The sequence below is a fragment of the Amblyraja radiata genome, chromosome 8 (genome assembly GCF_010909765.2).
Source record: "Amblyraja radiata isolate CabotCenter1 chromosome 8, sAmbRad1.1.pri, whole genome shotgun sequence".
NCBI lineage: Eukaryota > Metazoa > Chordata > Chondrichthyes > Rajiformes > Rajidae > Amblyraja > Amblyraja radiata.
In genome coordinates, this window is record NC_045963.1 from 45,663,686 (window position 1) to 45,687,216 (window position 23,531).

Genomic DNA, 23,531 nt, shown 5'->3' on the forward strand with positions numbered 1-23,531 from the left:
AATTCTATGTCTTCTGATCTCTGCTTGTTAATTGCTACAGCATCAAACACAACAAAGAAAGGAGTCACCATTACCAATACGGAGTACCAATAAACGATTTCCTTTTTGCTATAGTTGCAGTGATCTGCGCAGAAACTCCAAAGTCAGCTGAAATGCAAATCACAGAACGTTTATTGCATTAAAGAGAGGTAAATTTTATGAACTGAATGAAGTATCTTAACAACTTTAACCCTTTCATTCTGTCCCCAGCAATCAGCTGTTTAGTGCTCCTCATGCAATGTAGTGCATTGAAAATGGGAACAGTGTTTGTCCATCTCCATTCACTACAGACTGAGAAATCAAATTCACTTTGAACTGTGTATATGTATTGCAATTCATGCACGTCATTCCTGTTTCTCCCCGTTCCTAGCCGGCAGAAGGCACAGAAGCTTGAAAGTGTGCACCACCAGACTCAGGGACAGCTTCTTCCCCCCTCGTATCAGGCTTTTGAACAATCCTTCCATAAGCTAGGGTACTTACTGTTCCATTCACCTTTACCCCATTGAAGACGTTGGTCTTTGTATCTGGAACTGATGCGCTACAATACTGAGAACTATATTCTAGAAACATAGAAAATAGGTGCAGGAGTAGGCCATTCGGCCCTTCGAGCCTGCACCGCCATTCAATATGATCATGGCTGATCATCCAACTCAGTATCCTGTACCTGCCTTCTCTCCATACCCCCTGATCCCTTTAGCCACAAGGGCCACATCTAACTCCCTCTTAAATATAGCCAATGAACTGGCCTCAACTACCTTCTGTGGCAGAGAATTCCAGAGATTCACCACTCTCTGTGTGAAAAATGTTTTTCTCATCTCGGTCCTAAAAGATTTCCCCCTTATCCTTAAACTGTGACCCCTTGTTCTGGACTTCCTCAGCATCGGGAACAATCTTCCTGCATCTAGCCTGTCCAACCGCTTAAGAATTTTGTAAGTTTCTATAAGAACCCCCCTCAATCATCTAAATTCTAGCGAGTACAAACCGAGTCTATCCAGTCTTTCTTCATATTCTGCACTATTTATCTTCCCCTTGGCTCTACCGATTGTACAAGATTTTGAATTGATTTTGTTGTATGAATGAAAAGACCAATTTAAGTTGCGTTAAGAATTTGCAAGAACCAGCAACAATCGTTCATTAACAATTTACAAATTTCTGAAAAGAGAAAATACTCTTACCTAATTTCACATGGCCATTATCTGTCAGAAGAATATTTGCTCCCTTTAATGGGAAAATGTATATTACAATTAAATATATTAAAAACTTGCTTACAATATCAAAGAGTTACAATTTCTAGTGGACATAAAAAGACAGCTGTTTTATGATAGTTAAAATTGCACATTTGTCCAGATATTTCTGGAAGTTAATTGTTTGATGGTAGGATGCTTCATAGTAACAAACTCATCGGACACAGAATAAACAAATCACATCACTTTTTTGACATTTTCTTTTTCCACGGAGACTGTCTGACCAGCTAAGTTTTTCCAGCATTGCCCGTTTCAGATTTTCAGCACCAGTAGTTATATCTTTATTTTAATCACACATCACTTGTTCTTAATGTAACTCAGGAATGCCATAACAAATATAAATGGCAAACAAAATCGTCACGTTTGGTGGACATTGACATCATGTGGATGAAAAAGAATGCAACTTCAATCATTGCAACACTTTCTATTTCACATGTGAGACTTGCTCTTTTTAAGTTTGGTTACAAAGCCAAGGCCTTCTCGTTCATGTTACTAGCACTGATTTAGACAAGACTTCAGAGATACAGCACGGAAACAGGCCCTTCGGCCCACCGTGTCCGTGCCAACCAGGGGAAATCTGGTCAAACCACCGGTGTACATATGTAGGGTGAAAGTTTACAGGTGATTGACAAGGGTAGGGCAGTATATGTGAACTATATGGACTTTGTAAGGCATTTGATAAAGTCATTCAAGGTACACTAATCCAAAAGATTAAGGTTTTTCTTTTTAAAGACACAAAGTGCTGGAGTAACTCAGCGGGTCAGGCAGCATCTCTGGACAGCAGGCATAGGCGATATTTTGGGTTGGAACCATTTCCAGAAGGGTCCCAATCCAAAACGTCGCCTATCCACGTTCTCCAGAGATGCTGCCAGACCAGATGAGTTACTCCTGAACTGTGGGGTTTTTATATATACCAGCATATGTAGTTCCTTGTGTCTACAAATGATTAAGATACCTGGAATCCATGGTAACTTGCGATTTGGATTCAGAACTGATTTACCCATGGAAGACAATGGGTAGTGATAGAAAGTTATTATTCAGGCTTGCATTTAGTTGCCGTATTCCTTAGCAAGAACCTACTAATTAGGTTACAAAATACATTTTTTTAAACTATGCTTCTGAGTCCAGAGTCAAGGTTGTTTTGGTATATTGCAAATTTCTTTGTTACGGATACAAATCTTTTTCCATGTCAATGTAAAAGTGTTTAATCAGTGAACAGAATATACAAAGAATATCAACAATTCAGGTCTATTTACCTTTATATCTCTGTGCATTTTCCCTTTGTTATGAAGATAATATAAACCCTAACAAAAATAGAGAATAGACATTGTATAGTTCTCAGTTTCAGCTAATCGAGCACATTTTAGGTTGCAGGTAGCCTGCAACCCAACAGAATGAACATTGAATTCTACAATCTCCAATAATGCCACCCCTTCCCCATCTCCTCCCCTTCCCCGCCACCCTGGTGCACACCCATTCACTCACCACCCCAGCCACCCTCCACCTTTCCCCTCCTCTGTACACTCATCTCCCATCCCAGAGTCCCCCATTTCCCTTTTATCTCCCCATCTTTTCCCCTCATCCCTGTCCTCCCCCGCCACCCACATCCCTCCCTGGGGGTTTATGTTTTACTACCTTACAGTACCCTTACATTACCCGTATCCACCTATCACTTGCCAGGTTTTGTCCTGCTGCCACCTCATTTTTCCAGCTTTCTCCCCTCTCCCCCCACCCACTCCATCAGGCTGAATAAGTGTGTTTTAGTTAATAATGCATTAACTACATTTCCAAAATTCTTCATTGCTATAAGCTGCTTTGGGATATCCTGATGTTATGGAAGTCAGTATAAATGCTTGCTTGACAAATTTGATCATTCCCTGATCTTATTGCATAAATGCAACTCCTCTCAATTCATCATTCTCCCTCGAGAGCCAATACCAGATCAAAACGTTAAAATGTTGTCTATTACCAAGTGAGACCTAGACTAAATCCGGCCAATGTTCAAAGTGAAATTAGGTTACATACATAACTCTTAGAAAGTTCACAAAATATTGGCCTAGAGAGTGAAGTAACTTACCTGTAGTGTTTCTCTGCATACATATGCTATCTGTAGTTCTGATAAAGGTCCTGTCACTGATAAAGTTACAAAAAAAAGCATTTAATCAACACATGAAACCAGTTTAAGCCATAATACATATTCAACTAAATTAGAATTGTGAGAAAAATCTATTAACAGTGCAGGTCAGCATCTTTTCTTGCGATGGAAAAATCAAATACCAGAGGGCTTAGCTTTCAGATGGAAGGGGAAAAGTTTAAAGGAGATGTTCAGGGCAAGTTTCTATCCACACAGAGGGTGGTGTGCCTGAAATGCACTGCCAAGGGAAGTGATGATGCAGATACGTTAGTGGCATTTAACCATTTTTGAATAGGCAAATGGATATGCAGGGAATGGAGGGATAAGGATCATATGCAGGCAGATAAGAGGTGGTCTTGGTATCATGCTCAGCACAGACATTGTGGGCCAATGGGCCTGTTCTTGTGTTGTACTGTTCTATGTTCTATGTACAAGCTTCTGAAGTGTATACAAATGAGGCCAAATGACATGCTTCAGTGCTGCATCATTCCACAAATCATGACTGCAGTGTAATACTTCACCCCTCAGTCTGTGGTGTCAGACTACCAGCTCCAGAAAGCTCCCAGCAGTTGTCAAGGAGTGAGGTTTTATGAAATTGAGAGCCAAAATTTGGAGCAATAGCAATCCCTTGTTAATTTACTGAAAACACGAAGCAGTATTACAGTGAACAGGTAGTTCTGCTATAACACGTGTTTCCATGATGCAAATTAAATACAACGCAATTGATGAATTACGAACACTGTTTAGCATTAAGGGCCAAAATGGTTATAATGTGATTTTAATCAGTTCCACCACCAGAGGTGAAAGAGTTACTTTGGAAACAAGGAAGTAGAGAAAAGGCTGCCTTGGGGGAATAAGTATTGGAATAATAATCCCGCTTGTTACTTGCTCGCAATATTCAGACACCATTGTTGGCTAGGAACACAGTCTGTCAGTGAAATTCACAAGCAATCACTTCTTTTGACATTTGTGCAACGATCAGTTTTATTTCGTTTAGCGGTACAGTATGGAAACAGGCCCTTCGGCATACCAAGCCCATGTGGATGAGAAAATGGGATAGTGTGAACAGGTGATCGAAGGTCACATGTTAGTTAGTTAAAGTTTATTGTCATGTGTACCAAGGTACTATGAAAAGCTTTTTCACTGTACCTCAGTACACATTAAAATAAACGAAACTAAACTAAACTAATTATTTAATTAACACAAACCATCCCGTTCACTCTATCCCATTTTCTCATCCACATTCCACACACTAGGGGTAACTTACAGAGGCCAATTAACCTACAAACCCGCACGTCTTTGGAATGTGGGAGGAAACTGGAATACCCGGAGGAAGCCCACACGATCATTGGGAGAATACGCAAACTCCATGCAGACAGCACCCGGGGTCAGGATTGAACCCGGGTCTCTGGCGCTGTGAGGTAGCAGCTCCACCTGCTGTGCCACGGTGCTGCCCCATTTGGGATACATGATGCTCTGTTAAGCAATGTAACTTACAGCCTTCATATTTTTAGCTTGCAGTAACAAAATAAACATATAGCTATATCTTTCACCTTCATTTCTGAAAATCCTGTGAGAAAAAAAAAATTGGTATTGCAAGTCTGAAACTTGCTGGCCCCTAACATTTCACTAACTGTCTTCATAACACTATTTTCTATAATGTTTCTGAGAAATGTAACTACCGCATTATAAACATAGACCATTACATTCGAACTATCTGCAGGTACTATGTTAAATAGTGCCTTTGAGTTAACAGAACATATGAACAAGAAATAAAGACCACACAAACTGTGGGTGGAAAAAATAAAATTGTCAAGCAGAGCTATGAGTGTAAAGCAAAATCATTATCAGTGAAATAGGCTGGGAAGGGGTGTAAAGCAAACGTTACATTTAGAAGCTGTAACAAATCTAATATTATGTTTCATTTAAAAAATTTGAGTTTATTATGAGTGAAGGAGTAAAACCATAACTCCATGAATATTTAAAATAAAATCTGTGACTTTTACACATTTCTGTTTACTCTTCAAACATCATTTTAGAAATTGCTTTGCCTACTCACCATGATAAATATCTTGTAATGATCCACCACCACAAAATTCCATACAAATCCATAGCTTGTCGCGTCTGCATTAAAGGTAAAATACATTTGCATTTCCCCATACTTAACAAGCAAACATGCCATGGCACACAGTCATGTACAAACGGAGGAGTATTACTGCAGCTTTTGGGAACACCTCAAATGTGGGATCAAAGAGGATGCCGACTAACATTTCATATACAAGAGATACTTCCCCCTTTTCCACTCGGTGGTTTCATCCCCTCACACTTATGGATTTGCAAAATACAGTTCCTCCTGCACAAAATCATGTGCAATCAGAATTATTTCCAAAAGTAACCCGCTGCAAATCTTTAACAATGATTTCCAGCATCTTGCCTAAGATTCGCCTCCCTTTTTAATAAGGCAAAATATACATTTCCTCCTACAATTTCTTCGTCATCATAAGATCATAAGACCAGATGACAAAGGAGCAAAATTAGGCCATTCGGCACATCAGGTCTGCTCCGCCATTCGTTCATGGCTGATCTATTTTTCCCCCTCAACCCCATTCTCCTACCTTCTTCCCATAACCATTGACGCCCTTACTAATCAAAAACCTGTCAATCGCCGTTTTAAAAATACCAATTGACAGCCTCCACAGCCGTCTGTGGCAATGAATTCACCATAGATTCACCACAATTTTCTCCCAGTCTCAGTGGGACACACATCCATGTCACCTATTGACTTCTTTACAAAGGCAATTTTGTTTTATTATTTCATGCTAGCTTATTCCCATAATTCCTCCTCTCCCTGTATCAACCATTGGTCACTTGTTTCCCCAAAATCACCCGTAATGTTATAAGCCTCTAAAGTATCAACTTCCTCAGCTAGTCATGGATGGGTCAGTTTTCTCATGGAATTTTGTTTCTCAATTGAATTTATTAAATATTTTGAATCTTTATTTGAACATTTCCCGTTGTTCATCACCTTTCATTTTGCTGTTGGGCATCCACATTTGAAAGAGATTCAAGAAAACACCACATTTGCAAAGGAATTATTTGCAGTTATAACAAGATTAATGAGATTTACCAACATTTAAAAGACATATGGGCAGGCACATAGATGGGAAAGGTTTAGAGGGATATGAGCCAAATGCGGGCAGGCAGGACTAGTGTAGATAGGGCATCTCAGTCAGCATTAACAACTTGGGCCAAAGGGTCTGTCATGACTATAATGCATACAATTGTTGTTTAAAAGTTAAGCATGACTATAACATATCAAACATAAACACATTCTGTCCAGTGTTAAAATAACTTCAAATGCAGGTATACGCAAATACAATATGAACAAATAAAGATCATCATTACATTTGCAAATAGAAAAGAACAAACAGAAATAGGCACTTTGTTCCACATACCTGAGGTAACTGCCAAAATACGCAACAATGTTCGAGTGTTTACAGTCTTTCATCATGATAATCTCCTGCTGTACAATAGCAAAGTCTTCACCTAAGAAGGAAACATCTTGGTTAAATACCAGTCAACAAATTAATTTCAGCGCCGACCAGATTTCCCACCATTGACCCCTTTTGTGTATTAACTAGCAGCTGCAGTTATTTGTTTCAATACTCCAGGTGTGGTCTCACTGGGGCCCTGTACAACTGCAGAAGGACCTCTTTGCTCCTATACTCAACACCTCTTGTTATGAAGGCCAACATGCCATTCGCTTTCTTCACTGCCTGCTGTACCCGAATGCTTACTTTCATTGACTGATGAACAAGGACCCCCAGATCCTTTTGTATTACCCTTTTTCCCAACTTGACACTATTCAGATAGTAATCTGCCTTCCTGTTTTTGCCACCAAAGTGGATAACCTTCAATATTCAAGAGAGTTTGTCAGATAGGACAATGAAATTCTTGCTTTGCTTCAACACAACAGAATATAGTAGGCATAAATAAATACAGAACAGATCAGTGTGACCATATACCAATGAATATATATATATACACACATAAATAAACAGATAAAGTGCAATGGGTTATTAATGATCAGAGTTTTGTTTGAGTTGAGTTTAATAGCCTGATGGCTGTGGGGCAGAGCTATTCCTGAACCTGGATGTTGCAGATTTCAGGCTCATGTACCTTCTACCTGAAGGCAGCGGGAAGATGAGTGAGTGGCCAGGATGGTGTGGATCCTTGATGATGCTAGTAGCCTTTTTGAGGCAGCGACTACGATGGATCCCCTCGATGGTAGGGAGGTCAGAGCCGATGATGGACTGGGCAGTGTTGACAACTTTTTGCAGTCTTTTCCGCTCCTGGGCGCTCAAGTTGCCGAACCAAGCCACGATGCAACTCTACTGTGTTGCTCTACGATGCAACTCTACAAACCAAGCCAGCCTGCTCTTTACTGTGCACCTGTAGAAGTTCGAGAGGGTCCTCCTTGACAAACCGACTCTCCGTAATCTTCTCAGGAAGTAGAGGCGCTGAGGAGCTTTCTTTATAATTGCATCAGTGTTCTCGGACCAGGAGAGATCTTCAGAGATATGCACGCCCGGGAATTTGAAGCTCTTGACCATCTCCACCATCAACCCGTTAATATAAAAGTGACATGGGTCACCATCCTACCCCTTCCAAAGTCCACAATCAGTTCCTTGGTTTTGCTGGTGTTGAGAGCCAGGTTATTGTGCTGGCACAATTTGGTCAAACGGTCGATCTCCCTTCTATACTCTGAATCATCTCCATCAGTGTTACGTCCCACAACAGTGGTGTCGTCAGCAAACTTGATGATGGAGTTCGCACTATGACCAGCTACGCACTCATAAGTATATAGTGAGTATAGCAGGGGGCTGAGCACGCAGACTTGAGGTGCTCCCGTGCTGATTGTTATCGACGTTGACACATTTCCACCAATACGAACAGACTGTGGTCTGTAAATGAGGAAGTCGAGGAACCAATTGTCCTCACATTTATCCACACCTCACATTTATCCACATTAAACTGCATCTGTTATGCATCTGCCCACTCACCCAACCTGTCCAAGTCACCCTGCATCCTCATAGCTTCCTCCTCACATTTCACACTACCACCCAGCTTTGTGTCATCTGCAAATTTGCTAATGTTACTTTGAATCTCTTCATCTAAATCATTAATGTATATTGTGAATAGCTGCGGTTCCAGCACCGAGCCTTGGGGTACCCCTCTAGCCACTGTCTGCCATTCTGAAAGGGACCCATTAATCCCTACTTTTTGTTTCCTGTCTGCCAACCAATTTCCTATCCATGTCAGTACCCTACCCCCAATACCATGTGCTCTAATTTTGCCCTCTAATCTCCTATGTGGGACCTTATCAATGGTTTATCAATGTCCATTTTCCTAGTACATACTCAAAAATTCCAGAAGATATGTCAAGCATGTTTGTAAATCAGGTACAGCAGGCAGTGAAGAAAGCTGTGGCCTTCATAACAAGAGGAGTTGAGAATAGGAGCAAAGAGGTCCTATTGCAGTTGTACAGGACCCTGGTGAGACCATACCTGGAGTATTGTGTGCAATTTTGGTCTCCTAATTTGAGGAAGGACATTATTGCTATTGAGGGAGAGCAGCGTAAGTTCACCAGGTTAATTCCCAGGATGGCGGGACTGACATATGATGAAAGAATGGGTCAACTGGGCTTGTATTAGCTGGAATTCAGAAGGATGAGAGGCGATCTCATAGAAACATATACATTTCTTAATGGATTGGAGATGTTAGATGCAGGAAAAATGTTCCCGATGTTGGGGGAGTCCAGAATCAGGGGTCACAGTTTAAGAATAAAGGGTAGGCCATTTAGGACTGAGATGAGGAAAAACTTCACCCAGGGAGTTGTGAATCTGTGGAATTCTCTGCCACAGAAGGCAGTGTTGGCCAATTCGCTGGATTTCAAGAGAGTTAGATTTAGCTCTTCGGGCTAAATTAATCGAGGGATATGGGGGAAAAGCAGGAACGGGGTACTGATTTTAGATGATCAACCATGATAATCTCGAATTGTGATGCTGGCTCGAAGGGCCGAAAGACCTACTCCTGCACATATTTTTCTATGTTTCTATGTTCTAAGTACACTTGACAATAATAAACCTAAACCTTCAAAGACACAAGGTCAAGAGAATTTATTATCATGTGTCCCAGATAGGACAATGAAATTCTTGCTTGGAATTGCAGATTCTGGAATCTTGCATAGAATACAAAGTGCTGGAGTAACTTAGTGGGTCAGGCAGCATCTCTGGAGAACACGGATAGGTGAGGTTGCAGTTCAAGACATTTCATGAGACTGATGACAAAATTCAAACTTCGACTGGACTGTACAAATTAGAAATGTCCATTCAAGACAATAGAAGGAAAGATCATATGTTTAAGAACAATAGCTAGAAACTAGGAAATTATGGGCTGGTGAACCTTACATCAGTTAGAGGGAAATTATGACAGAAGATTCTCACAGCATACTAGTATCCGGAACAGCACAGACATATTTAAACAAGTCAGCGTGGCTCTGTACGGCGAGGTGATGGTGATTGAGATTTTTGGGAAGGTGATGAAGATGATTGTGGAGAGTTAGGCAGTGGATGTTATATACATAGACCTCAGTACAGCTTTCATCAAGGACCCTCATGGGAGGCTGTTCCTGAATATTAAAGCAGAACCACGAGAATTTGTAGAATGGATTGAAAATTGGCTGTAGAAGACAATTCATATGTAAACATAGAAACATAGAAATTAGGTGCAGGAGTAGGCCATTCGGCCCTTCGGCCCTTCACTGCCATTCAATATGATCATGGCTGATCATTCAACTCAGTGTCCTGTACCTGCCTTCTCTCCATACCCCCTGATCCCTTTAGCCACATCTAACTCCCTCTTAAATATAGCCAATGAACTGGCCTCAACTACCTTCTGTGGCAGAGAATTTCAGAGATTCACCACTCTCTGTGTGAAAAATGTTTTTCTCATCTCGGTCCTAAAAGACCCCTTGTTCTGGACTTCCCCAACATCGGGAACAATCTTCCTGCATTTAGCCTGTCCAACCCCTTAAGAATTTTGTAAGTTTCTATAAGATCCCCCCTCAATCTTCTAAATTCTAGCGAGTACAAGCCCAGTCTATCCAGTCTTTCTTCATATGAAAGTCCTGCCATCCCAGGAATCAGTCTGGTGAACCTTCCTTCAAGAATGTCTTTCCTCAGATTAGGAGACCAATATTGTACGCAATACTCCAGGTGTGATCTCACCAAGACCCTGTACAACTGCAGTACAGTACAAATATATATGCTGACACTGTGTAGAAAATTAGCAACAGAATGATTTTGAGAAGCTTTGGACTGCGTTCTTCAGTGCTTGCAGCCGACGGGAGTTTCCAAATAGGCCCCGCCCGCTTATTTGCATACCAGAAAGCTTTGCGCGGATAGAAATCAATTATAATTATTGTTTACTGTGATTCTTCCGTGAATGGTGATTTATGAACGCTAAAACAATTCTATTCAGTGTTCTCGTTTCTGCTGTCGATTAGATTATGAATGAGGTTGGTCACCGTTACCGAAAGGGGGTAGGCGCAGAGTGAGGGGGAGGTGCAGACTGTCGTATTCAGTACACTCTGGTTTCTCTTCAGATCGTATAAATCTTTCGCCTTTTACTAAAGATTTCCGTGGAGAGGAACACTCAGAGTTTTCACTAATTTTTTGATGCCCTGCTTCTGTGGGGCTTGTCATTAATCAAAGAATAGAATGTAGGTGCATTTACACTGAAACTGTGCCGTTTCCTAGTATGTTTGGCAACTCCTGGGCCCCTGAAACAGCACAATGCATCTCTGCCCTGCTGTTACTCCAGCATTTTGTCTTATCTTCTCACAACTTCTCACTTGCTACAGTATCATAATAGCAAAGATCCTATATCTTTGGTAGATAGATACAAAAAGCTGGAGTAACTCTGAAGAAGGGTCTCTCACCCATTAATTCCTTCTTTCTAGAAATGCTGTCTGTCCCGCTAGAGCTACTCCAGCATTTTGTGTCCAGCCTTCGGTTTAAACCAAAGATCCTATAGCGGAGCAAGATAGACCACTCCTGCTAAATGCTGACGTGTAGTACGCAACGGAACGTGGGCCTTTTTTTCATCCATTTCCGTAACCGGACCCGACTCGCAGTGTAATCAACGTTGCAGGGGAACAGTTTGTGTTAATAAATTAAAATTCTGAAAATGAGAAGATTTTTACCAAATAACTTTTATTTTTAGGAGGATGTAACCGGCTTCCGTCTCCGCACTATTATCCTATGGGATCTTTGGTGCGGAGACAGAAGCCGGTTACGGAAATCGGACCTTAAGTTACCCATGAATCTGCCCATGACCGTACTACATCTTTTTCGTCGAGTGGACTATCTTGCTCGCTATAGGATCTTTGGTTTAAACCAGCATCTGCAGTTCCTTCCTGCACATCGTAGAACAGTATCTGCCTCATAATCAAAATGTAAATGTAAAGCAGACATGCAGGGCAAGTTTTTTTTTTGTCTGGAATGTGCAGCTGGTAGCGGTAGTCAAAGCAGATACCTTAATGACATTTAAGGGACTTTGGGAAAGGCACAAGGAAAATGCAGGAAGTGGAGAGATATAAGGAATGGGTGATGTTTCATGGGTCGAGACCCTCCTTCAGACAGAAGAAGGGTCTTGACCCGAAACTTTACCCATTCCTTCTCTCCAGAGATGCTGCCTGTCCCGCTGAGTTACTCCAGCATTTTGTGTCTACCTTCGATATAAACCAGCATCTGCAGTTCTTTCCTACACAGGCAGGTAAGAGTTGGTCTTCAGAAATTAATCGGCCATGGGAGCAGAATTACACCATTTGGCCCATTAAGTCTACTCCATTAAATCATGGCTAATCTATCTTTCCCTCCCCATCCCATTCCCCTGCCTTCTCCCTCATATGAGTAGCAAATTATTTAGTCAGAGGGTAGTGAATCTATGGAGTTTATTGCTAAGTCAATAAATATATTTAAGACAGATTCTTGATGTAAGAGTGTCAGGGGGCGTAAGGGGAGAAGTACATAGAAAAGGGTTGAGCGGGAAGGATAGATCAGCCATGATTGAATGGCAGTGTAGACTTGATGGGTCAGATGGATTAATTCTTCTCCTTGAACTCCCCATGCCCTTTGACACCCCTATTAATCAGGAGAGTCTTGGCATCATGTCAGTCACCGATATTGTGGGCCAAATGGCCTGTTCTTGTGCTGCACAGCTCTATGTAAAGCCACAACTACAGTAGCTCGCTAGCTACTTACTCCACTGTCATTTCAAAAAGTCCTGCCACCACAAGGCGTAGAGAGGCGGAGTCCAATTCAGCTGCCGGAGTATTGTTCAAACAGGTTACATGTGGCACGGCTGTGTTGCAACTCATGAACTAGATATTTTGAATATAAAGACATACAGTTTGTGCAGTATTTGCTGATTTGTTTTATTAATACAATTTAATTTTTAAATAAAAAAATGTTACGACATGGTCCAGTGTATAATTGTCATATGAACATCGGTTGTCTGCTGAGTCCATCCCCCAGAGAAAGCACAATGTTTGGCTTCAGTTTGAATGAAAGGCTGTAAAATTATTCAGATACAAGCTGATAAAGTTCAAACCTTTCTCCCCTCCAAAAACCCCGGAGTAAGAGGTTGAAATTCTTCTAGTCATATTGTGAGTTTTTTTTTGCTAAAAGCCCCATTGCCCGTTATTTGTTAGGCTAATTGACTTGTAGCTTTAATTTTCATTACACCCTTCTCGAATAGTAATGTTACACAAGCAGTCTACTGTTCTTTGTGAATCGTTCTACAATGTAACCGAGAACTATATTCTGCACTCTGTATCTTCCCCTATGCTCTTGTTGTACTCTCGTCTGAACTGATTATATATCGGGTGCATCTAATCTGTTTGCATAGCATGTAAAACAACATTTTCACTGTACCTCGGGTACATGTGACAATAATAAACATAACTACAATTTTTTTTCCAATTCTCCTTCACTGAACGGCGAGCATGGCTGCACGGTTGAATGGTGTTGCCTCACTGCAGCATTCTCTAGACATCTATAACTCTTTCCGCTTGTCTGCTTTTAAACACTAAAGCCCATCATTGTCATTCTTGTGAAGCATTTCATTGTGTCATGGAGCATTTGCCTCAAATCCACAAAAGGGTAAACACTATCAAGAATAGACCTTTCCACGGTGCCCGCCAAAACAACGCAAACAAGCGAGTCTACTAAAATAAATTAAGCACAAGAGTGGCATAGTGGTAAAGTCACCGCCTCACAGCACCAGAGTCTTGGGTTTGATCCTGACCTCGGGTGCTGTCTGTGCGGAGTTTGCATGTTCTCCCTACGACCGCATGGGTTTTCTCCATTTTCCCCCGATTTCCTCCCACATCCCAAAGACGTGCCGGCTTGTAGGTTAATTAGCTTCTGTAAATTGCCCATAGTGTGCAAGATGCAAAATTTAAATAACATTGAACTGGTGTATAGGTGTTCGTTGGTCGACATAGATTCGCTGTGCCGAGGGGCCCATTTCCACACTGTATCTCTAAAAAAAAGTTGGATGCGACAAATACTTTTGCCTACTGATTAGATTCCCCAGACCAAGGCTATAAATGCAGTGAAGTAGACACACTTCTTGTTATCCTTTATTCTTTTTATTTCCATGGACAGTTTGATTATATTCATATATTCGCGCATAATCTTTTTTTACTGGATAGATAGCACGTAAACAGAAGCTTTTCACTGTATCTCACTACACGTGACAACAATAAACTGAACTAAACAAAAACAAGGACCAAAGCACAATTCATAAAGTGGAGACAAGGAACTACAGATGCTGGAACCTTGAGCAAAACACAAAGTGCTGGAGGAACTCAGCGGGTCAGTCAGCATCTGTGGAGGGAATGGACTGACGGCATTTCAGATCAAGACCCTTCTTCAGACCAATCAGTCGGAAGGAGGGTTCGACCCAAAACATCACCTATCCCATGTTCTCTAAAGATGTTGCCAGACCCGCTGAGTTACTCCAGCACTTGTGATTAGCTGCAAACCTACTATTGTATTTAAGACTTAACAAAATGAGTACACTGCTTGAAGATCAGAAAGGTTTTCTACTAAATCAAAGGGTATCCAAGAAATTGATCATGATGAAGAATAAAAGAGAAAACTATGAAGAAAAAGAAAAATTGCCAAGGAAAATAGCAAAAATCTATATGGTTCCTTTACAATGTGGAACAATTACAATATGAACAGGAAATGACAAGTACCTTTAAAAATGTTTGTGTCTGCCTTTGGTGTAGCAATAACAAAGAATAGCTGTGGCAAACCAAGAATTTAACCAGACCCATCAACTTAAAAGTAATTAAATGGAGCAGTGAGGAAATCGTGGAAAACCAGAGCTAACAAACCTACAGGAACCATTGATTTAAAACATTTTTTTTTTTTTAAAGTAGAGAGATTGTGATGGAGACAACGACTGTGTTGGTTACATGATTACAATCAAGCCATTCATAGTGTACAGATACATAATAAGGGAATAACATTTAGTGCAAGATAAAGTCAGCAAAGTCCAATCAAAGATGGTCCGAGGGTCACCAATGAGGTAGATAGTAGTTCAGTTGCCTGATAACAGCTGGGAAGAAACTGTCCCTGAATCTGGAGGTGTGTGTTTTCACACTTCTATACCTTTTGCCCGATGGGAGAGGGGAGAAGGCTGCTGGCCTTGCCGAGGCAGTGAGAGGTATAAATGGAGTCAATGGATGGGATAAATTGAGTCAATGGAAGGGAGGTTAGTTTGTGTGATGGTCTGGGCAGTGTCCAAAATTCACTGCAATTTCTTGCAGTCTTGGTCTGTTTAGGTCGGTTCCCAAACCAAGCTGTGATGCATCCCGATTAATTGCTTTCTACGGCGCATCTGTAGAAATTGATGAGAGTTGTTGGGACATGCAAAACTTCCTAACTAAGCCTTTTAAGGCCGGAGAATGTATACAGTATGTGGATTTTCAAAAGGCATTTGATGAGGCTGTACACAAGAGGTTATCACAATATTCATATGCAATTATGACAGGTAACTATTTAGTTTATAGATACAGCATGGAAACAGGCCGTTCAGCCCACTTAGTTCATGCAGACCATCAATCATCTGTTCACGGCTAGTTTGATATTATCCCACTTTCTCATCCATTTCCTACACATTAGGGGCAATTTAGAGGCCAATTAACCTACCGACAATAGGTGCAGGAGTAGGCATTCGGCCCTTCGAGCCAGCACCCCTCATTCAATGTGATCATGGCTGATCATCCCCAATCAGTACCCCATTCCTGCCTTCTCCCCATATCCCCTGACTCTGCTATTTTTAGATCTTTGGGATGTGGGAGAAACCGGAGCACCCGGAGCAAACCAGCGCAGTCACAGGGAGAACGTGCAAACTCCACACAGACAGCATCCAAAGTCAGAATCAAACCTGGATCTCTGGCGGCTCTACCAGGTGTCTGTGACGAACTGGAAATGAATGCATAATTATTGGAATGCCTTGACCTCAACTATTTACAATTTACATCAACAAGTAGATGCTGGAACCAAATATGGGAAAATAAGCTTAGAAGAACCAAGAGGGTGAAAATGGATAAAGACCAGCTGAGTGACTGAGCAAGAATATGACAGAAAGAACAAACATTCCACAACTGTACATAACTTGAAGATTGGGGAAATTAGTCTTCACTTGCCTCACATAAGCCAATGGGCAGGGTTCTAACATTTTCACAGAATGGAGCGGAAATTAAACTTTATTTAAGAACATTAAGTTTGAATAATAAACTCATCATTAAGTGAAACAGACAGAATGTACCACAGATAATTCCTGAAACCATTCGAGCAATGCAGTAACACAGCCAGAATGTTTATTTTATTCATTCTTGCAATGCGGGTGCCCTGGCAAGGGTCAGCTTTTATTCCTCACCAACAACTATCCAAAAAATGTGCTAAATGTCTTAGAATCAGAGTCTCATGATGTCAAAACAGGCCCTTTGGTCCGACCTACCCATGCTGACGACATGCTCCATCTACACTAGTCCCACCTGCCCGTGTTTGGCCCATATCCCTCTAAACCTGTCCTCTCCTGTCCATGTACCTGTCCAAACTGTGTTGTTTTTTTTAACATTCTGACAGTACCTACCTCAACTACCTCATTTGGCAGCTCGTTCCATGGATCTACCACCCTGTGTGAGAAAAGTTGCTATTTTCTCATCTGCAGTCAATCCCTTATCTGCATCAAGAATTTTCCTTGAGTTCCCAACTCTAAACTTCATTTTTAATGGAGTTCAGGGAAGCAGGGAAGATGAGAACCACCAATAAACACACAGAGGCCCATCAGTCAACATAAGAGGAATCTGAACTTTTGGCTGAAACCAGCCAGACAATTCCTTAAGACTGCAGACACTATAAACAAAACAGGATTCCACCGGGCTGCATAAAATCATTTCCTCCTTTGTCTTACTTACCCCAAGTACATTTTGCCACATTAACATGGATTGAATTGCATAGCACAGAGCAAGTAGTACAGCAATACAATACAATACAATACAATACAATTCAATTTATTGTCATTTGGACCCCGTGAGGTCCAAACGAAATGCCGTTTCTGCAGCCATACATTACAACAAATAGACCCAAGACACAACATATTTTACATAAACATCCATCACATTGCTGTGATGGAAGGCCAAAAAAACTTCTCTCTCCACTGCACTCTCCCCCCCCCCCCCATGTCAGAGTCAAAGTCAAAGCCCCCGGCGGGCGATGGCGAATTGTCCCGCGGCCATTAAACCACGCCGGGTGATGCAAGTTCGCACACCGGGTCTTGGTGTTAGAGCCCCCGGTGCGCGCTCGCAGCCCGCGGCCATTCCAAGCCGCGCGGGGCGGTGATGTAGGCCCCGCTCCAGGAGCTCTTCAACCCCGCAACTCGGGCGGGAGAAGTCGCCGTTGCGGAAGCCCCGAAAAGCGGTCTCCCTCCAGGGACCCGCGGGCTCCCGGTGCCGTCCGCCAAACCCGCAGTTGCAGCCACCGAATCTCCGGGGGTCGGGTCGCAGCAGCGTCCACCACAGCTCCACCCGCTCTGGACTCGGCCAGCTCCGCGACGGTGAGGTGAGTGTCGGCACTGGAGTCCCCGGTCTTCATGTTGGAGGCCGCTCCACGTTGCAGCCCCAACGACAACGGAGACCCGACAAAGAAAAGGTCGGGTCTCCCGTGCAGGGAGAGATTTAAAAGTTTCCCCCTCCCCCCACCCCCCCACACACATACCCCAACAAAAATAACAAAAACTACATTAAAACATAGACATAAAATAATAAAAACGCAGACGGACTGCAGAGGCCGCTGCTGGCGAGAGCCGCGCCGCCTACCGGATGTCCACAATGTCTGTGGCAAACATGATACCTAGACTATCTCTTATCTACCTGCACATAAATCCATATTCTTCTATTTGCCATTTTTGACTTGCTCAATGACATCCTCTTTACAATCAACAGTCTGTAAATTTGTTGACTGATGATTTTTACATTTATCTAAATCGTTGATGTATTCTAAGAAAAACAAGGGCCCTGACATGGAACTTTGTGGAAACACCATTCTGGTCACAAAGCCTTACCTCCTTTAACTAAGCTGGAAACACCATCTTCACCTTAAAATGGTGAAGTTCCATTAATCAAAGCCATTACACGGACAAGACAAAGTGCTGGAGTAACTTAGCGGGTCAAGCAGTATCTCTGGAGAACGTGGAAAGGTGATCAGTTCGGGTCCCTTCACGTCACCTGTCCACGTTCTCCAGACATGTTACCTGACCCGCTGAGTTACTCCAGCACTGTGTCTTCTTTTGTACACCAGCATGTACAATTGCTTGATTCTCCATTATACTAAATGGATGGGAGACTTGCAGTTGCAGAGTGGTTGCACTGTGTGGCAGCAGAGGCGTCAGCACATGATGTCACCAGCAGAGGCCTCAGCACATGACGTCCATGGGTTGACAAAACAATATCAAGGAAATGTTGATACAGCTACACACAGAATTAGAATGATTGCACCCTTTTGCAAAAGCAAACCAGTTAATTTAATTCTCTGTTTCTATTCCTGAAACCCTCTGCAAGTATTTTTTCCTTCAAGTTTTTACTGAAATCTCAATCTCTTCCCATCCTGGCTTAAAATAATGAATTTCACAGCGCCACGATTCACTGCAGGCATATTATTTTTTGAAAACCATCACTTTTGGATCCACTACTCAGCCTCCTCAACCAAGCCTCTCGCAACAAAGCCTCAGCACTTCTGACTCAAACACAGCCCACAGAATTCAAAACAGGCAGGTGGACGGGAGAGCAATAGTGATAGGAGACTTGTAACCCAAGGTTATGGGAGGCCTGTAGCAGACGAGTACTTATAACTCAAGGGTCTCTGTCCAATAACTCACAAGACATGATAGGGATAGGGAGAATGTCTTGCCCTGGTTTAACATCCCAAAATGCATCTTCTCACACTTGTCAGAGTTAAATTCCATCTTAAATTCCAGCTAAATTATTACCAGATGTCACTGGCAACTTAGAATTTCCACAAATGTATGTGTGAACACGGAAGTCTAAAAATTACCATCAGTAATTTGTTATCCGAAGTTCACAATGGAAGTGGGAAGGTGGGCTAAATGACTAACCTGTGGAGCAGAGGTCCCCAGACGCTTGGTCTTTAAGCATATACGTACTTGCTCTCCTGGGCCTGACGGAGGAATTGCTGACTGAAGACCTCAGTGAGATTTATGTGCTCGCTCGTCACTGATCAATGCCTGAGGTTGTGTTGAAGCCAGCAGTGTGCACATTCCTACAGGCAGATGATTACCAGATAGGCTTAAACTGAAACTTAACTTGGACATTCTCTTCATAAGTACATGTGCTGTTGCATATATCTTATAGGGATGTGTAAGATCATGAGAGGAGTAGATGGGGCGAATGCATGGTGTATTTTACCCAGAGTAGAGGAATCAAGAACTAGATAACATAGGTTTACGGCGAGAGTTTAATTTATTTTAGAGACAGTGCGGAACCAGGCCCTTCGGTCCACCGAGTCTGCGCCGACCAACGATCACCCCGTAACTAACACTATCCTACACACTAGAGACAATTTACAATTGTTCCAAAGCCAATTAACCTACAAACCTGTAGGTCTTTGGAGTGTGGGAGGAAACCGGAACACCAGGAGAAAACCCACGCGGTCACAGGGAGAACATAAATTCCGTACACGCAGCACCCTCGGTCAGGACTGAACCCGGGTCTCTGGTGCTGTAAGACAGCAACTCTACAGCTGCGCAACTGTGCCAAGAGGGGAAAGATTTAATAAGAGCCCGAGGGGCATGTTATATTTTACACAAAGGGCGATTGGTATGGAACTTTGGAACTCCAGCACTCTGTGTCTCTCTTCAGTGAAAGCATGTCTGCCCCTTGTATGGCCTTTTTCACTCGGCACAGCCTTGCCACTTCTTCAGGAATGTTGAACAATTTGTCAATACAGTGACTTTATACAAGCAACTAAACGATGCCCACAGCCATAACTCTCATCCATAACAAGAGAGTGGGAAAAGTAACAATTTGGGCATAACCTTCTGTGGTGACCAATTGACACAATTCCAACTCCTCTACTCTTCTGGTGCCCGTGCTAGCTGACAGACTCGCTGCTTCAGATAGATGACTTTTGTGGGTATGTTTCCTCAGCTATTTATAGAGTCACAGAGTCATACAGCATGGAAACATGCCCTCTGGCCCAATTTGCCCACACTGACGAACATGCTCCATCTAAACGAGTCGGCCTGCCTGCGTTTGACCTATATCCCTTTAAACCTGTCCTAACCATGTACCTGTCTAAATGTTTCTTAAACGTTGCGATACTACCAACCTCAACTACCTCGTTCCATACATCATGCCGGCAGCTCGTTCCATACACCTAACACCCTTTGTGTGAAAACGTTACCACTTAGGTTCCTATTAAATCTTGCCCCCCTCACCTTAAAACTATGTCCTCTGATTCTCAATACCCTTCCCTGACCTTGCAGCAGTGCTCACTGAAGAAGGGTTTCGGCCCGAAATGTTGCCTATTTCCCTCGCTCCATAGATGCTGCTGCACCCGCTGAGTTTCTCCAGCATTTTTGTCTACCTTCGATTTTCCAGCATCTGCAGTTCCTTCTTAAACTCAATAAACCCGTCTGTGTACAAGGCCTGCCACTTGCTGCCGTCAGCTGGGACACACAGTCACTGTCTCCAAGACCAACATGGAACTGGGCACATGTGCAAAATGGTTTCACTGCAGAGGAGGGATTGCCAAACATTTTGTTTCTGTGCATGCACTTGCTCCTCTGGGCCTGATGGATGAATCATTCTCTGAGTAAGCTGACTGGTCTTGCTTTCCTCCCATTTTTTCCTTGAGGTTTTGCTGGCAGAGCTATAAGGGGAAAGATCATTGTGCATGTTTGCACACGTTAAGGTCTTCTCATTTGCTTTGTATGCAAAGTTCTTTTTTCCAGGGTAGGGAAACCGAATATTGGAGGCCATTGGTTTACAGCAAGAGGGGAAAGACTTATAGTGGACCTCAGAGTGGTGGATATATGGAATCAGCTGCCACACGATGTGGTAGAAGCAAGTATAATTACATAATTTAAAAGACATGTGGATATGTACACGGATAGCAAAGGCTTAGAGGAAAATGGGCCGATGCAGGCAAGTGGGACGAGCTTAGGCGACATCTTGAATAGCCCAAAGGGCCAGTTTCCGTGCTGTAAATCTCAAGGACTATAATATTGCCCTTGAGGCGAAGGCGAGGGAGGGGGGGCTGGAGGAAGTAAAGATGACACATACCCAAAACATGTTCCTCTGCATAACTCCAATAAGATACAAAACAGTATACCTTGAATTAAATCCAAAGGATGCCTTTGTTCAGCTGTGGTGCCACAGAACAAATTTTGTTGAATAAAACTATTTGAAAATCAATTCAGAAACAAGGAACTGCAGGTGCTGGTTTACGAAAATAGACACAAAGTGCAGGAACAACTCAGCAGGTCAGGTGGAGATTTATAGGTTTTTGATTAGGTCAGGTGTCAGGGATTATGGGGAGAAGGCAGGAGAATGGTTTTGAGGGAAGGGTAGATCAGCCATGATTGAATGGTGGAGTATACTTGATGGGCCGAATAGCCTAATTCTGCTCCTATAAATTCTGAACTAATGGATCGGTTACTCCAGCACGTTGCGTGACATTTTGAATCAGAAACTCACCTAGATTAATGGTTACACAATCAGGTCATGAAAACAAAAGATAGAAGCCTGAGCAGGCCATTTGACCTTTGTACCTTCCTGGCCACTCAACGAGATCATGGATGAGTGACAAAAAGAACTGCGGATGCTGGTACCTTCCACTAAATACAAAGTGCTGGAAGAACTCAGCGGGTCAGACAGCGTCTGTGATGGAAATGGACAGGCAACGTATTGGGTCCGGACCTTCTCCAGATCAAGGCACTTCTACATCAGTGCCACACTAACCCCATATCATTCAATTCACAAAAAATGTAAAAAAATATCAATCCCATTCTCAAATACTGGATGCCCGACTCATCTTCTGCCAACAGTATCAACATTGAATTCTCCAATTTAAGGTAAGTACAGTGCCCTCCATAATGTTTGGAGTTTACAAGGTTAATTCCCGGGATGGCGGGGCTGTCATATGCTAAGAGAATGGAGCAGCTGGGCTTGTACACTCTGGAGTTTAGAAGGATGAGAGGATATCTCATTGAAACATATAAGATTGTTAAGGGCTTGGACACGTTAGAGGCAGGAAACATGTTCCCGATGTTGGGAGAGTCGAGAACCAGGGGCCACAGTTCAAGAATAAGGAGTAAGCCATTTAGAACGGAGACGAGGAAACACTTTTTCTCACAGAGAGTGGTGAGTCTGTGGAATTCTCTGCCTCAGAGGGCGGTGGAGGCAGGTTCTCTGGATGCTTTCAAGAGAGAGCTAGATAGAACTCTTAAAAATAGCGGAGTCAGGGGATATGGGGAAAAGGCAGGAACGGGGTACTGATTGGGGATGATCAGCCATGATCACATTGAATGGCGGTGCTGGCTCGAAGGGCCTATTCCTGCACCTATTATCTATTGTTTGGGACAAAGACCCATAATTTATTTGTTTGCCTCTGTACTCCACAATTTGGGATTTGTAATAGAAAAAAATCACATGTGGTTAAAGTGTACATTGTTAGATTTTATTAAAGGCCATTTTTACACATTTTGGTTTCACCATGTAGAAATTACAGCTGTGTTTATACATAATCCCCCCATTTCAGGGCACCATAATGTTTGGGACACATGGCTTCACAGGTGTTTGTAACTGCTCAGGTTTGTTGCCTCCTTAATGCAGGTATAAGAGAACTCTCAGCACCTAGTCTTTCCTCCAGTCTTTCCATCACCTTTGGAAACTTTTATTGCTGATTATCAACACGAGGACCAAAGTTGTGCCAATGAAAGTCAAAGAAGCCATTATGCGACTGAGAAACAAGAATAAAACTGTCAGAGACATCAGCAAACCTTAGGCTTACCAAAATCAACTATTTGGAACATCATTAACAAGAAAGAGAGCTTACTAATTGCAAAGGGACTGGCAGGCCAAGGAAGACCTCCACAGCTGATGACAGAAGAATTCTCTCTATAATAAAGAAAAATTCCCAAACACCTGTCCGACAGATCAGAAACACTCTTCAGGAGTCAGATGTGGGTTTGTCAACGACCACTGTCTGCAGAAGACTTCATGAACAGAAATACAGAGGCTACACTGCAAGATACAAACCACTGGTTAGCCGCAAAAATAGGATGGCCAGGTTACAGTTTGCTAAGAAGTACTTAAAAGAGCAACCACAGTTCTGGAAAAAAGGTCTTGTGGACAGACGAGACAAAGATTAACTTATATCAGAGTGATGGCAAGAGCAAAGTATGGAGGAGAGAAGGAACTGCCCAAGATCCAAAGCATACCACCTCATCTG

The 23,531-nt window shown here is 42.5% G+C and overlaps 1 protein-coding gene and 1 non-coding gene across 6 annotated transcripts in view; one reads left to right on the forward strand and one right to left on the reverse strand.

The window, feature by feature from the left end:
* The window catches only part of map4k3 (mitogen-activated protein kinase kinase kinase kinase 3), a 149,224-nt gene that overhangs the window by 78,899 nt on the left and 46,794 nt on the right, over window positions 1-23,531 (reverse strand). For all 5 annotated transcript variants that reach the window (XM_033025766.1, XM_033025764.1, XM_033025763.1 and 2 more), the window contains exons 3-8: window positions 6,873-6,963; window positions 5,477-5,541; window positions 3,361-3,416; window positions 2,540-2,587; window positions 1,215-1,257; window positions 75-147 (exon numbers count right to left, since the gene is read on the reverse strand). In XM_033025766.1, coding sequence (XP_032881657.1) covers window positions 75-147; window positions 1,215-1,257; window positions 2,540-2,587; window positions 3,361-3,416; window positions 5,477-5,541; window positions 6,873-6,963 — 376 coding nt within the window. The remainder of the gene's footprint in view (window positions 1-74; window positions 148-1,214; window positions 1,258-2,539; window positions 2,588-3,360; window positions 3,417-5,476; window positions 5,542-6,872; window positions 6,964-23,531) is intronic.
* Window positions 11,064-11,177, forward strand: LOC116976572. The gene has a single exon (XR_004412980.1). It is a non-coding gene; the product is annotated as a U5 spliceosomal RNA (small nuclear RNA).